Here is a 16,407-nt window from a genome sequence, read left to right on the forward strand (position 1 = left end):
TGGGAATGTGAAAGATGAAGCCAAAGAACAGGTTTCATATTTTACCTTTCCCTTTTCTCAGGTTAACCCTCTGTGGTCAAAAAGGCAAATCCATACCACAAACTATACCAAATAAAAGGGAGTTATTTTCATGTAATATGGTATATTGTTGTTGTTGTTTTTCATTAGGACCAAATCTTTGCACGTATGATCAGAAGGCTTTTCCTTGGTGATTAAGTTATTTTCTTCTTGGGTTTCTGTCAGCTTTCTGAAGCAATACACTTCAGGCAATTCCTGTGCTTCTCAGTCAAGACTTAGTCTTGCCATGATTTCTCATCTAGTCAAAATACTATATCTAGTATTCAGACATAGTTTCGTGTAGTTGAAAGAACAGTAATTATTTATTCATATAATGGTTTATTTAATTTGAGTGGTCCAATATGAAACAAATAATTTTACAAGACAACTTATCTGGGACTTTGAAGTCTGAAGAAGTGCCAGAAACACTTATCAGTACCAGAAAACCTTATATATTTTGCTGTGTGTATGTGCACTAGGTACGCTAGGTAATTTAAATACATAGTTCAGCACATTCATTCAACTCTATTCCATCCAGTATCCCTTAGTAAATTGTGTAGCATGCTGAACTTGATGTGTTGCTGTACTTTGAAAACCTGCCTATGTGAAAACTACAATTTCTTACTGATCTGTAGGACATCCTTACAGGCAGATGTACTCTCAAAGGAACAAAGAATAAGTTTTGCTGCTTCCTACTCTCAAAACAGAATTTCCTTGGGTGAATGATGACTGTGAAGTAAGCTGAAAGTACAGAGCCAAATGCTGCATTTACTTATTTTTGTGCAGACAATGGCATTATGAGGACATAATGTGAAGAGAGTGATGTTTCTCCGATATATACTTTCAAGGCAGATCTCAGATCAGCCAATCAATCATATCTCCAGTGAAAGAACCAAATTTGACTTTCAGAACATAAGGTGGTTTTGCAGTATTGACAGCCAGGAAGGATATATTTTAATTTGCAGACTGAACAAATTTCCATGACATCATGGTAACAATAAATGTCTGACCTCACAATGACATTTTACAGACTTAAACTTTACTTCTTATAGACTTTGAGCCTGGAGAAAGCCTTAAGCTCAGCCAGTCTGACCTTCTATGTAAAATAAACTGCATGTTTTTTTTCCACTTTGCTCTGTACTGAGCCTCCCGTGTTTGACTAAATTTTGTCTTTTAGAAAGATACTCAGGTTGGATTTGAAAAGATCTAAAGTTGGAGAAGCCATTCACCTTAAATGAAGGGCTAATTGCTGTAATTGCTGAAGAAATTCTGCTTTATTTCTCATTTGATTTTAAGTCCTAGTTATTATTTTTGTTTTGCCACAGATTTTCTCAAAGTATCCCTTAATCATGCCTTCATTCTGCTACTCGTTTCCCAGGCTCGAACGTAACAAGTTTTTCAGAGAGTTTTTCAATTTTGGTTCCTTCCCTTCCTCCTCCCTCCCTTAATTTGTATTTCCATTTATAACCATTTTGTAGCTTTTTGTGTCCTTTCTAAATGGTAGGCAGTAATGTGGGAAGTAGATACGCTGTAATTAGTTTCTTCTTTTTCACAGAAAGAACACTGCATCCTTACATTTGTTTGCTACTTTCTTGTTTATACTTCTAAAGATTACATGGAACCTTTGTTCTTACAGCATCACACTGGAAGCTCACCTTAAACTGTTGTTTCACTAATCCCTAAATTCAACCTTCATGTTTTTCACTGTATTCTATCATTCTATGGGTTACTTGCATGCTCTGTGCAGAGGCATGAAACCTGATGCATGGCTTTGATTGAACAGACCTAGCTTCCGAAAGCATTCTACTCGCTATGACTTGTGTTATTAGTAATAATCTGTATTTTTTAATATAATTTCAACATGCATAACAAAAGTGCATCTTTCAGACAATTAATGCTTATTCCAAAGATAAATTGGAACATTTGAAATGAGGAAGAAAATGACCATCTCTTTTTGCATGGGGGGGGGGGGGGGGGGGGCAGTCAGGCTGGGATACAGGGCAAGAAGAAGCAATATATTAGCATTAAAAAAAAACCTACTTTGAACAGAGATTGTACAGACCACAGTGCCCTGGATGTGAATCCAGGCTGCAGAGCAACAGGATTTGCCCTCTAGGGAGCCGTGTTGTCACTAAAATGGCTGAAGGAACTGACACAAAGGCCATTTGGAAGAAGTGCCATCTGCATCTCTGATTGACAGGCAGCCTTTAGGGTCTGCTGCTATCCTTTCTGACTCCAGCAACATTAGGAATCCAGATTCATCTCATTGCAGCCTTTAAACTCCACACCCTTTCTTAGGCTCCATCTGCACTTTTATATTTGAGAAAATACTTTATAGGTTCTGAGGATATACAAACAGACCCTACAGAATTGTTCAGTAACTTTATGTGGTCATTAAAGGAAGTACAATAGGGGAAAAATTGATGTTGAAAGGGAAAGTGTGTCTTCAGTTAAATTCCTTCTAGCTTTTTGAAAAAGTGGATGCTTTCCATGGCCTCATTTCAGCAAGATATTTGATCATGTTCATAAATTTAAACTTGTGAGTCATCCTTTTCAAGTCACTGGGGCTGCTTGTGCTTAAGCTGCACAAGTGCCTAACTACCTTGCTAAATCAGGGCCTATGATGCTTAAAGCCCAGTCTCTGTCCTTATACCACTGCAGAAATGCCATTTCTCAGACCAACTTCTATTTTATGCCATCTGCTCCACCAGGAACAGAAAGGGGGAGGGAGGAAGCCCACGAACAATGGAGTGATTATTCTCCATTACTGTGAAATAGATGAACTCCACCTGCTATTGCTGCCACTTAAACCTTGGCTGACACGGTGCAGCAGCGTGCTGCATACAGCAGGCCTCAGCTTCCCTCATGCTGAAGGCAGTCCTTGCCGGGAGGCCTGTGAGCCCAGCCATGGCAGGGCTGCCTCTGTATGCAGGGAGGCTGAAGTCTGCAGTCCTGTTAAATGTTAGGGAGAGTTTTCAGCAGGAGGCTTTGAAAATGTACTTTATTTTCTTTTCCTCAAGAAGCACATGCCCTGCCTCTGCGTCCCCCTTCCACCTGCTCCTCCTCCCACTTCTAGTGGTAGACATAACTTCTAGCTTTCTGTCTGAATGATTCCTGTTAATCTCTTCCTGAAGAAAGCAGAGATAATAGGAACATCTAGGGCAGGAAGCCATTATTCCCTTGCAATGCAAGGTTATTTTTGGCAAAAATAAAACTTTCTTTATGTAGTGAAGTGTTGTGAAATGACTGAAAATTCATGCATTGGTCTCATCACCAGTGCTGTTCTTATACATTGGTTGTTCACAGTGTAGGGTTGTAACCTGCCTTACAGATTCCTAGCAGGTAAGCTAAACTAGACCACTTCACTTCTTATTCCCCTTAGAATCAGAATTGCCCTGAAGTTGCCTTTAAATGAGTGTGTTTTGGCTGTGATGACCGACTCTTTTAGCACCTCCATTTGTAATGAACAATTCTTTGAAATTGGGATGTTTGCTCATTGTAAGTAAAATAGTAAATCTGTGACCAGGTTACGTTTTGGACATGCTAGTCTGCTGAATGGAGCTGTGGCACAAGCAGTAATTATCAATCTTCCATCATTTTCAGTGCTGACGCACGAGTTTTTGCTGCTTCCCTACAGGGCTCAGCTACTTTTTAGCAGCCAGCACTGGACATCTGTCACACATACTGTATGTCATAACAAATAGATCATTATAGAAAAAAATGCAAAGCTATAAATGTAGAAAAGCAGTGAGTGTAATGATTATTATCCCAGGGTGTTTCTACAATACTGTCAGAATAAATCCCAAATACATTTTTATTATTTTCTTTGTGAATCTGGCTGTGTCATAAAATCTCATTTAAACATGTAAATGTAGTGTGCGCTCTTTTATGGGCTACTTCATATTTTCTGAATGACAATACATGCAATGCATGGGAAGACATGGAAATCACAGCAATGTAAGCAGCCACCAGATTGTTAAGCATGCATTTTGTGGCACGATGTATGTGTATTGCGGTCAGTTTAGCTCAGTATGGTTTAAAAGCATCAGCTGTAGACTGATGTTCACTGTAGAAACAGCTATGCTGGTACAAGATGTTGCTGTCCCCATCAGTTCCTTGCCACTGTCCACAAGAGGTGGACAGCATAAGGAGGTGCCTGCCAGCAGGTACATAGGCAGAACTGAGCTTGCATTAGGTACATTGTAGTTGACCTCCCAAGTTTGCCTGGAGCTGAATGTTGCTAATTCTAGCAACAATGCCATAAGTCACTTGATAATTGAAGATGGTTGCACAGCTTGTCTATTTATGTGATTCTTTCTTCTTCATTTAAAACTTAAAACACAACACAGGATTTTTGCTTGTAAAGTAGAAAAAGTGAGGAAAAGGTTATCTGGGTGTATGCTAAAAAGACTGAGAAAATGTATGAAAATGTATCACATTTCTCATATGTGTATGCACATTTATGTTACATATGTGTGTTAATGTATAATTACAATTACAGTTCTGTTATGATTATGATGTTAATACATTTCAAAATGTATTTTTGTCCATGACATTTTCATTTGTCTTTTACTGTTTCTTGGGCGATAGTGTATTGACCTCTAGCACTCCTGTCAAGAAGGTGTTGCCCATTACATTCTTTACATCGGTAGTGGAAATGCTAAGTCGTGGCCTGAACCAGTGATTGAGCACCTGGTGGGAAGGCAGGGCCAACCCAGGGGAGCTCAGGTGCATGCAGTGCATCCAATTGTCAGGAAGGGGTGGAGCCAGGATCCACCCCTTCCCAGACCTCATTTAAGGGTTGGCAGTACAGATGAGGGCATCTCTTGCCAGAGATCTCTGCTTACCTGCGATTTTCCAACAGTATGCAGTTCTTATCCTTCAGTTCTGCAGGTGCTGCACTTTGGCTTGTTCTCATTTGCTGAACACTTTGCTGCCCTGCTAGTATCATAGTACCTTCCATCCCATTACAGAATTATGCCATTGCTCTGTCAGGTGCCAGTCTTCATACAGTTTAATATGAATAAGAAATGAAATCAGATAAGAAAGGTAGTGTTTTCAGATGTAGCGACGATGCAGGAAATTGAAAGATCTCCACACAACTGAATGAACAGGAGCTCTTGGCATGCTGAGGAGTATCGAGGAGCTGCCAGAATCCAGGTTTGGCTGAGAATCCTGAGAAAAGGGAATTTCTAGCATCTGTGTGTGTAGTACGTATGCAAAGTGCTTTCTGGTATTTATATATTAAAATAATGTTTACAATTGAAAAGGATTTAGGAGAAGTTTGGTGATTTCCCAAAGTGGAATGGAAATAACTCTACCTCTGTACTAAAGCTGAACTTCCAACAGGAGTTTGGATAGCAGAGGAGCTCTTCAATTGAACAGCAAGTATCAGACATGCAGCAGCATCTATTAGCTGGATGCCATAGTGTAAGAAATACTTTGAATTGTAATTGATTAACTGTGGTGTGATTTGCCTATGACTACAGTGATTCCCCTTTGTTTTCCTTTGGATTTCAGTGTGTCTCAGAAAATAATGTTTTAGCACCAAACAGTTTGCACTGGGCAAACTTTCTGTGAACTGAGGAATCCATGAGGTCAAGCTAAATGTTCTTTATGGCCTTGTGTTTTGAAAAATCCATGATTCTGCTTTTCCAGTTAAAATCAAACCTGCAATTACCAAGGTCAGTTATCCAAATTATCTGGCATTTTCTGTAAAAAAGACACCTGCGATATTTGTCTGTTTGTTAGTATCCTCACATATTAACCAAAGAGGAGTCTTTGATACATACTATTTTCTTGGGAAGTTTGATTTCATCATAGCTGGTTGGATTTATGAAAGAAAGTATACAGTGACTTTGCTGTGCTTCAGTCAAAATAGTGCCATTTGTGTGCTTCTCATACAATGCATAGCAGGGTATAAACAGTGCAGAAGACCTTCAGAGTGCTCTTTGTACTGGAGTGAACTTGATTCATACTGACTAGCAGGAAAAAAATAGAAATCTTTTCACTCAGTTGGCTGTATCACTGTGTTTGTTTTCATGTTGTAAATAGTGACATCCATGGAGCTGTCAGAAGGCCTTTAGGTTATATGCATCTCTCTGCAGCATGAGGATATTTGTACCTGGTGTCCTGGAGAAATCTTTTTGAAAAAGGTTTAGTTTGTGCAAATATGACCCCTGTAAAATGCTAACATTTTAAAATCTGAGTGAGATAATTAACTTTTTTGCCTCATTTGTACCTTCAAAACCTTCTGTTTCCATGTCTTACAGTAAGCACCTTTTTGAAAACGTCAGGCACTGTATAATGGAAGAGTTACTAATAGGAAAGTGAAATTAGGACAAACATCTTAATAAAAATGGCTTGTTTCCTGCTACATTTCACAATGAGTTTTTCATGTTGTTGAATACAATGCTAATATATTATTGTGTACAAAACCCTTAGAAAATACAGAAGTGTTCATGTTATTGATGGGCATGTTTAGAAGTAACATAACAGGTTTTATGAACTTAAGGTGTTTTTTTTTTTCATTTCCAGAATGCCACATAAGTGATACCTCTACTTTTGGACAGTCCCAGCTGCAGCTGCTAAATTCTGCTGTTTGCATGGGCTGCTTAAACCAGACTGTTGGCTAGGAAGGGACTGAGCACAATCCCTTCCTGCCAGCCAGCAGGAGGGCTGAGCCACTCTGCATGGGGAAGGGATGCCTGAGGCTTGTCTCTTACCAGTTGTGTTGCTCCCTGGCTGGCTAGGAGTCATAGGAGGTGGTGGAGAGATGGTGGGGACTAGTGACCGATGCTAACTCAGACTTTCAGGCTGACCATTTCCATCCAATGCAAACTTGCTCCAAGGCACATTGTTTCTTGCATGGTTCCTTGCCACTGACTTTGAATTCTCGCTTATGCTTCCTGCGAAGTGTGCATCTGTGCTCTGTTATTGTGAAACTCCTAATAGTATTGCTGTTCTTAATGGGAAGGACCTAGTTTTGCTGAAGAATCCAGTCAGTGTCTTCCCAGTGTAATTGAGAAAATGGCTGAGCAGGGGCAGTGTTCCAGGGATCAGAGGAACAGCACTGTTTTCTTCCTTACAGTCTAGTAGTGATAGGACTATTGGGAATGGTTTTAAACTAAAAGGGGAAGTTTAGATGTGATATTAGGAAGAAATTATTTGCATAGAAGGTGGTGAGGTGCTGGCACGGCTGCCCACAGAATTTCTAATTGCTGTACTGCTAATTTCTTCCCATCCTTAGACTAGCTAGCTTTGCCTTAGACTCTACTATAGATGAGCTTTGAGCCTCACTGTGGTAGGATATAATCAGAGATGTCCATTAGAGGCTGAGTATTATTTGCTGTTACAATACCCATGCAGCTTCTTTGCTGTGGTGTGCTGTTCCTGTCTCAATGGTTATCAGTATTCAGAGATTTGGTTTAGAAGTGGCAGTGACATTGGAAGTAATTTGGGGATCTTTAAAAGACACCTGACTGTGGGCCTGGGAAAAGGCCTCCAGCTGGCTCTACTTGTGCAGACAGATTTGGAAAGATGACCTCCCTCCTGTTGGAAGGGACAAGAAGTCCCTTTCAATCAACCATTCTGCAATTGTGTAGCAACAAAACTTTACAATGGACAAGTTATTACTGGCTTTTGATATTCCAATACTTAATTTGTCAGGAAAGTGAAATAACTGGTTGGTGGGAATGGGCATCTAATGACAATATAAATGTGCGTCTGGAACAGTGATGTGAATGCATCACTATATGATGAACACTGAAGATAAAAACAAAACAAAAAAAAAAAAACCACAACTTTTTTATCTTCAGCCAGAGAGAAGCTATCTGTTACTCGTAAGCAATGGCTGGATTTCTCAGGAGAAATTTGCTATCTATCTCCTTTACTTCACAGTTCTGTCCCTTATAGGAATGCAGGAGCTTTTCTGGCCATAAGCAGAGGAAATAACACCTACACCCTTCCCAATATATCAGTCTTTGATAGGGGAAGTCAAACAGGTTTGTTGCCCTTATGGGAAGTATGGGCTGATCTCCTCACATTTCCAGTTCTTCTGCAGTGTCTCATGTCATCTTTCATCATGTGTAGCAGTGGACAACCAAGAATATACTGAAAGGTTTTCCACTTCCCTGTAATAGATTTGTCATGGAATTTGCATTGTCTCATAAACCTTTCTTTGTTTCTGATAAGAAATGCAAGAAGCACTAGAAAACAGAAATTTCAGTTCTGCTTCTCTGCATCAGCATTAAATACAAACCCACAGACTATAGCTTCAGACTAATTAAGTCTCTCTAATGAGTGCCCTTCCTGTTATTTCAGAGTGTGGAAAAATTGCCAGAAATACATACATTTGATTTAGAAAATGCAAAATGGATCATAAGGAGAAAAGCATACTTATATTAAGAAATAATGATAATAATTTAACTAAAAAGCTCTGGTTTAGCCTTACTGGAACACGGGCTTATTATTTTCAAAAGATGCTTTTATTTGTTTGCTGCTGTAATATAGAGTGGAACTCAAAAACAGACAGACTTTGTTCAAACATTTTCTTTTGTGCTGGGATCTACATTGCCAAATTTCAGAACAAAAGGAATCTTTATCTCAAAGTTTATAGACTCCTGGAAGCTAATTTTATAGCACAAAGCCTGTCAAATGTTTAGCTATCATCACTGTTGCACTAGTATAATATTTTAGTTAGATGTTTATCGCAGCATAGCTTTAATGAAAATGCAGCACTGTTTAAAATCACAGAGCTCCATGTTTAGTATAGGAGATGCATGGAATTGTGGTGTGTGTTGTGTTTTGTTTTTATTTTATTTTATTTTTTTTTTGTCAGACATACAATAACATATTCGTACAGTACTTGAGAAGACTGCTAGCAAAACAGATGAAGAACACTGAATAATTAAAAAAAACCCAACATTTTATATGCAGTACACTTTAGTCATGTCATATTTAAGGGTATCACTTGGCTTCAAAAGTGCTTGGATTTGCTCGTTGTTACCTTCTTGGTTTACTTTATGATTTCAATTGTTGCATTGCAGCCTAATATGAGAGTCCATTTGAAAGGCCTTGTGAACTCATATTCCTCATTTTGATTATGCCTTTTTAAGCTCATCACATGGAAAAAATAGATTATTATTTTTAATTTATTTTGGTTTCTCACGATGGATGTATCAGTATGTGGGCATGTTTAGACACAATTATACTGAGAGCTAAATAAATGAGATTTTAGGATTGCTCCATTTGAGTGGCTGGAGCAAATTCACAAATCAAAGGAGATAGGACTGGCCTTTTATGACTCGAACAGGCCGGGTTTTCTTCACAACTGTTTCATAGGTTTCCACAGATCCTTTATATATTTCACAGAAATATTTCAAAGCAAAAAGTTTTATATATCTCTCCTGAACATACTATGAGAGCTGAACTAAAAGAACCTAGCCGTTTTATTTCAGATTTGTATGCTCTACTTTAATCTATTGCCCTTTAAAGTATAACCCATGATAGAAGGTTACGAAATTGTCTTCTGCTTTCATTGCAGTGTATGCTATCCATTTTTTGTATAAAATACATGTTTCACTTTAAGAACATTTATGAACACTGTAATTTTTTCAGGCCTGAATTCTGAAAGATGCTGAGGACCAATATTTCCCGTATTTTTCAGTGAACATAAGTGTCTTCCCTGACATTCTTAGGAGTCTGATCATTATACTAGTATATAGCAGATGGAGCTGACAGAGGGTGAGCTTTGGCAGCACCGTAAGGCAGATATCATCTTTACTATGACCATCTCCAATGGAGAGACAAGCACTCCAACAGAACTTCAAGCTGCTACTTCCAGTTTATTATGTGGGTCTTTTTTTTGTTTTTTAGGTGCTCGTTACTGTGATATTTGTAACAGTGACAAGTAAACAATCGGTTGCTCAAAATACTACCATTGTCTGTATGAGTGTTTATGAATGTTTGGTTGTCTGTTATTTTTTTCAGCTAAGCTAAATTAATGTTCTTAATTTAAAGCTAATAGTGTATGATGCTACAAAATTCTGCAAAAGAAATTGTGTGTAAACCATTCTTTCAAAAATAATCATTGGTTATTTCTGCTAGAGGTAAAAGAAATAGCATTATACTGTATGTGGCTTTTATTGCATGTTCTGACCAAGTACAAAATTGTAATGCAAAATAATTTTTGATTAAGACCAACAGTTTAAAGACTGAAAATTAAAAACTACATCCTGGATCTCTTTGTGTATACAAAGTAATTGTATAGACTTCCTCTATTCACTTTTTCTCAGTAATATCATTGGAGGCATTTCCTTGAAGTGCTTAAAACTGATTGCATATGTATTCTGACTGTTATATATGAAAACTTCAGTGATTGTACAGCTGTTTTTCAGGAGTAAATCACAATCTAAAAGATGTAAACAGCTCACTTGTATAGGAAAATTTAATAAGGTGAAGCAGAAGTCTGTGGAATATCCTTAAGAAAATCATTTGCTGAAATTCCTCTAGAGTCTAAGAGCTCCATAGTGTAGGTTTACCTGAATACAATTGGAGTACATCTGTAGGTATCCATGCATATCAGTAGAAGGGATTATTCAGGGCCTAGAGCTCAGAATAGTTACACAAACACCAGTTTTGCTTAATTTCTCTCCATCGCTGACTGACATCTAGGAAATTAAAAACAGTAAGACTTCTGCAAATGTGGGAACTGTTCATTTTGAAATGCATCTGATTCTGATGCATTGTTCAGTTAACCTGAAAAAGCTTTGGGAGCTTTCATGCAAAAAACATCTGTACAGAACTTAAGAATGTAAGAACTGGGCAGATAATGAAAAATGAGTGACAACTACCCATTTTCTGTTATAAAAGTAGATTTTATTTTCAGCAAGAGTTTGAATGATTAGTAGTGAATAAATTATTATATAACATATTTCTTTATTTTTCCATTCCTTTTCAGATCTAACTGTGCTGAAAACATCCGTAAACACATTTTGCATACAGGAAAGCATGAAGGAGTGAAAATGTATAATTGCCCTAAATGTGACTATGGAACCAATATCCCTGTAGAGTTTCGTAACCACTTGAAAGAACTACACCCAGATATTGAAAATCCTGATCTGGCGTACCTACATGCTGGTAAGGTCATTCTTTCCTTTGCTTACAAACTCTTCACTTTTCCAGGTGAACATGCTTAAATGATAGCAGTAAGAAAGCTAGCTGTTCTGTTCCTGTCATTTATTCTGAAGAAGAACATGATTTTCAAATGTGTTTGGTCCTCTGCAAGTTTTCACAAGGGGAGAAGGTCATGCATCAAGCACTGAAATCCATTCGTGTTTCATAAGCAAGGATTACAGTCCAATTTTTGAACATCAGAAATTTGCTATTAAGATGATGCCTCATTTTGTAATTTTGTTGAGACATTTTAGAGAAATATTTTTTTAACATATGTAGTAAATCCCCTAAGAACAGAAGACCAAAATTCCATAGGAATACAGTGGCAAGGGAATGAACTACAAAAATTGCTATATTTCATTACAACAGAACAGTGTTTAGCATCAGAGATCTAACAATAACTTCCATGTATGTTTTGAGGCTTTACACTGGAGAGCATACATGAGAAAATCGCTGGAGGAATGCAAAAAGAATATTGCTTTAGGAGCAGAATTAAAAGAAAAAGCTTTGGATGTTTTCTACTTAGAAAAATGTATTTATTTACATATTGCAGGGATTGTAAAGTTCAGAATAGAAGAGCAACAAAATTGATTTATTTTTTTTTTAGCATGAGAATGGGATAAAACAGTTTAGTGGGAGGAGGCTAGGAACAATGGTGAACTTGAATGAAATTTGATCTTAATTCAGGAGAGGCAGATCAGTTAGACATTGCTGAGAGGACAGATAAGTCAGAGGAGAGGAAAAAAGAAAAGATGGTGAGAAGAAAGAGTTTGGAATTCCCAAACTCTTCCCATACAGAGGAGGAAGAAGCTACATGGGCCAAATCTTCCTTAAGATGCAAATTAATCTTCCGATAAAGTCCTGCTATTAGTACTGTTCTGTCAGGTTGGAACCTTCTTCTGTAAGAAATTATCTCTTAATTTTTTAGTCACGTACACATGATAAAAATGACCTGAGTGAAAGCTCTCTATCTAGCATTCTGCAGTGTGTACACAGAAGTTATTTTAAAACCTTTCGTTGTCTCAGAATGACTGCTTACTTTCCTGACTAGAGGCAGTGTGTAATTTGTACCATATATTTCTATTTGCCAAATATTCCACTTCATTTTGGAACCAATCATCAGGTCGTGTCAGCATATGGTGGATAATATCTGGATGTACAAAAAAGTGCCAGTTGGCAGAATACCAATTTTAAAATAGGTCAGAAAACTGATCATGCTTTGCCATAGTTCTGACTAACTTGAGTGAATATTGAACTCAGCTTTAATCCAGACAATGTTGGATTCTTACTGTCATAATCCCACTTAAGATAATGTAGTAATTAAAATGTTTTCAATAGACAAATATACGTTTCTCATATGTGAAAGAGGTAACACTGGTAGAACTACTGACATTTTTCTAAAATTTCAAAATCTGTGCATTGCTTGTTCAAAACTCAATATCTAACCAAATTAATTGCTCGTTGTAGCGTAATGTGGTTAAAACTATTGAACTTGCTTGTCTTGGCAACATAGGAAAACTGTCATAAATGTGTTGCATCTTAACAATATCTATTTTTTATGTATTAATTTTTATACTGGAAAAATTCCCTTACGCTTAATAGGGTTCTGTACAAGCATATTAGTATTAGTAAGAACTGGCTGTCACCTCATTATTGCTCTGCTAGTCTAGAAGTGGTAGAAAACCAAAATGTTGAAATATTGTTCACATAATTCCATGGCTGAAATGATGATATTGTATTTTCCTTTTGGGAAGAAATACCTCAGTGATTCTTTTGCATTTACATCAGACTTAAATTAAAAGGTTTTTCATTTCTTCTGTTCAGTCAATTTCTGACTGCTGGACATTTGTGAGTTAAAGATTCTAGAGAAGAGACAAATGAAAGGGTGCCCTGGTGGTGCAAGTGGTAGGAATGCCGCGTTGCAACACTTCTACCACTTGCGCCATTTGTGACATTGAGATCAGCAACTGGATTTATAATTCAGAGTTCATGGTCTTTGTCATAATACTAATTTCAGTCCAGTTTTCTTTGGCAGTTAATACACTGTTATGTGGGGTCTGTGGCAAGGAGTTTGAAGAAGCTGCCTTTTGAATGCTGTGGAATGGAGAACACGTTAGCTGCTATGTGAATAGGGAGGATACTGTAATTGATATGTGACAGCCCTTTCTGTTTTGCATCTTTGAAATCCTTTGTGATGTGGGGAACTAATGTATGGAAATGCCATAAAAATAGGTCTGCAGCTTTTCTTTCCCCTTGTTGCTATACGCTCTATCATACAGGGAGATGTACAGCTGTTTTCCCATTTTCCCTTATAAACATTAAGAATCACCATTTTCAAACAGTAACGATCTAGAGAATACTGCTGCCTTTAGTTTTAAAACCTACTTACTTTGAGCAGCAGACCTTTAATGCACGCATGCCAACAAAGGTATATGTGCATCTGCACATAAAATTACAAATTGCACTTGCCAGATTCTCCTTTGAATACCAGCTTGAGTGTTTAACCTCTTCTTTTTACACAAATCATCAAATCTGGTTTTGAAATGTCATTTTGTTTGGTAAGAGTTTTATGCTTGTCTCTTGATATTCTAAAACCCATTTTCCTGAGTTGCTTATTGAATTTGAAATTTTGTTTTTTGTTTTTTTTTTTAAATAATAATCATCTAGAAATGCAGTGATTGCTGAATATCCATAATATTTATTTATTTTTTTCATGAAGTGACAGTTAAGACACTGAGAGATTTTACAGTTCTAGAACTGAAATGGAATAATAAGCAAGCTAAGGGTTCCTGCAGGTAATGTTTTAGTTGTGGCAATTTGGTTATAATGGAAACTATTCATATTATTGTTGTACACGTACAAATCTGAAGATTTGTCCTCCTGAATATGATATTAATACAGTAAGAGAATTTTCATGTCATGTTGAAGGCCATGAGTTAGTTGTTTTTTGTTTGTTTATTTAAGTGAGATTTTTGTTAAAGTATATTTTTCTGAGCCGGTTATCGTGGACTTCTCCTTATCATAAGACTACTTCAGAGTAAGCTGAAGGAATTTTTGGGTGTACATTGCATTTCCAAGTTTCTTGGATGTTTGTTTCCTCCCAGTTGATGCTGCTTCTCAACAATGAGTTTAACTGAACTTGAATGCTTTGAGAAATGGAACAAGAGAATGACCAGTACTTGTGGTAGAAGATAAAGGGATGGGTTCTCCAGCTGTTTTCCTCCATGCTTTGTCTGCTTTCCAACAGCATTGCTTGGTAGTGATAATTTTAGTTTGAAGTAAATGGTCACCACTTAGGAGCTGTTGTCTTATAAGCATTATGATACTGTTATGATGCATTATTTATATCCAAAGAAAGTAATACCCGTGAATCAACATCTCCATTATTCCAGTAGCTGCAGGAACCATGGCATCTCACTGTGTGCACTGTAGTCTTGTGTGGCTGTTAAACTGGCCATAAGACAAAAACATCTTCAGAGAGAAAAAAGTAGTTTACTAATTATTGTTTTGATTGCATTGAAAGTTATGCAACAATATCATTTTTATCTGTATCATTTTCTGCGCTGCAGAAACGAACGTGATCTTTGAGAATGAGTGCTGTTCTGGGAAACTGGAATAACCCTTTTTGTTCTGTGTTATTCTTATAATGGGCTTGCTCTCTGAGTTTCCCCTTGTTCAAATTAGATGAAATGCTGACATAGTTCAAGGCAAAAAGAACTGCTTAAAAATGGTTTCACTGTAGTCATTTATGTGATTATGGAACTGCTTAAGACATCGAACAGAAAATTTGGAGCTGTTCTACTAATTTAGAATTAGTGGCCATGAACTATTTCTTCTGAACTAAAAAAAAATAAGGAAGGCAGATCAATTTATTGTATTCTTTGGTATGTCCCTTCTTTCCTCGAAAGCAATCCTATGCTTATGAAGCATTCAAATTATCCAGCATGCTCTGCATGTTTCTGCCACCCTGGGAGCACGCAGGGGTGGAGAACTGCTTATTCCTTTGGATCCTGGCAGAAGGAAAAGCCACATCCCCTGGCTGTGCAGCCCTGTTCTGGGGCCTGCTTGGAAGAAGAGCTCTGTGCATGTGCCGCCGTGAAAATTATAGGTGTCTCTGGGGTTGGGCATCCACAGAACAAAGATCATAATGATTGTGTTTTGGCAGTTTGCTGCCTACGTGGTGATTGAAGGCTTAGTGCTCATGAAGAGTTACATAATTCATGACCAAAATGATAGATAGGCACTTGATTATAGTGTATGAGTTGCTTCACAGGGAGAAAATATCAGCTGTGAGCTACTTCTAATCTAGCTGAGAAAAGTCCAAGAAAAATAGTTACTGACTGCATAGTCAGACATTGAAATGAGAAGCAAGGTGCAAATGCTTAAGTATGAGTTTGATTGAGCTCCAACAGAAACTAGCAGAAGAAATTTTCCCTGTTCCAGTCTTTTGAACTTTGAGAAAACTGGATGTCTTCTTGGAAGATAGCCTTTAGTAAGGCCGGAGTTTGCTGGGCACACCACAATACTTATTTAAGGTAATTTAATGGGCTTTGATGTACCAGAAGTCAGGCTATTATCTAATGGTCCTTTCTGCCCTTCAGTCTTAAAACAGCCTGTTGATAATGGTTTCATCTAGAGTGTGTAGGTGCTGGAACAGCTGAGGACACATGTAAATTCTCTCTAGTGTGGTCTTCTTGGAGATGACATTCCCATCATCAACACTGAATTCTTTCTCTCTGAACCTGAAGTACATGTGGCTGACTGATAGATATATCTGCCTCTCTGAAACGTAGTTTGAAATTCTGAATAAAATGCATAGGAACAGATGTATTTTTAACTTTAAGAGGCGTTAGAAGAATTCCTAGGAAATTCTGCTTTTCTGTTTGGCAATTCTTTTGTTATTGGCTTCTGAAATCTGACATAAATGAAAATGACAGATCAATTAAGCATCTGTTCAGCAAGCCAGGCCTACATCCTGCTCTTTTTTTAGTTCAGAACAGTTTTAGCTCTTCCAGGGAGCAGAGGAAGGAGGGAAAAAAAAAAAAAACCAAAACACACAAAAAAGGAAAAGCTTACAGTAAAATCACTTTTATTCATAAGTTTGAAAAATATTTTGTTTAAGTTTTTTGAAGTTCAGTTTTCAGAAGGCTGTGTCCTCCACACTTTTCTCTTTCT

General features: G+C 37.5%; 1 protein-coding gene across 4 annotated transcripts in view; it reads left to right on the plus strand.

The window, feature by feature from the left end:
- Nucleotides 1–16,407, plus strand: part of ZNF407 (zinc finger protein 407) — a 329,424-nt gene that overhangs the window by 222,917 nt on the left and 90,100 nt on the right. For all 4 annotated transcript variants that reach the window (XM_015855154.2, XM_085539782.1, XM_085539783.1 and 1 more), the window contains exon 8: nt 11,018–11,196. In XM_015855154.2, the coding sequence (XP_015710640.2) occupies nt 11,018–11,196 (179 nt within the window). The remainder of the gene's footprint in view (nt 1–11,017; nt 11,197–16,407) is intronic.

The sequence above is a fragment of the Coturnix japonica genome, chromosome 2 (genome assembly GCF_054131305.1).
Source record: "Coturnix japonica strain WE chromosome 2, WE-NBRP24, whole genome shotgun sequence".
Taxonomy (NCBI): domain Eukaryota; kingdom Metazoa; phylum Chordata; class Aves; order Galliformes; family Phasianidae; genus Coturnix; species Coturnix japonica.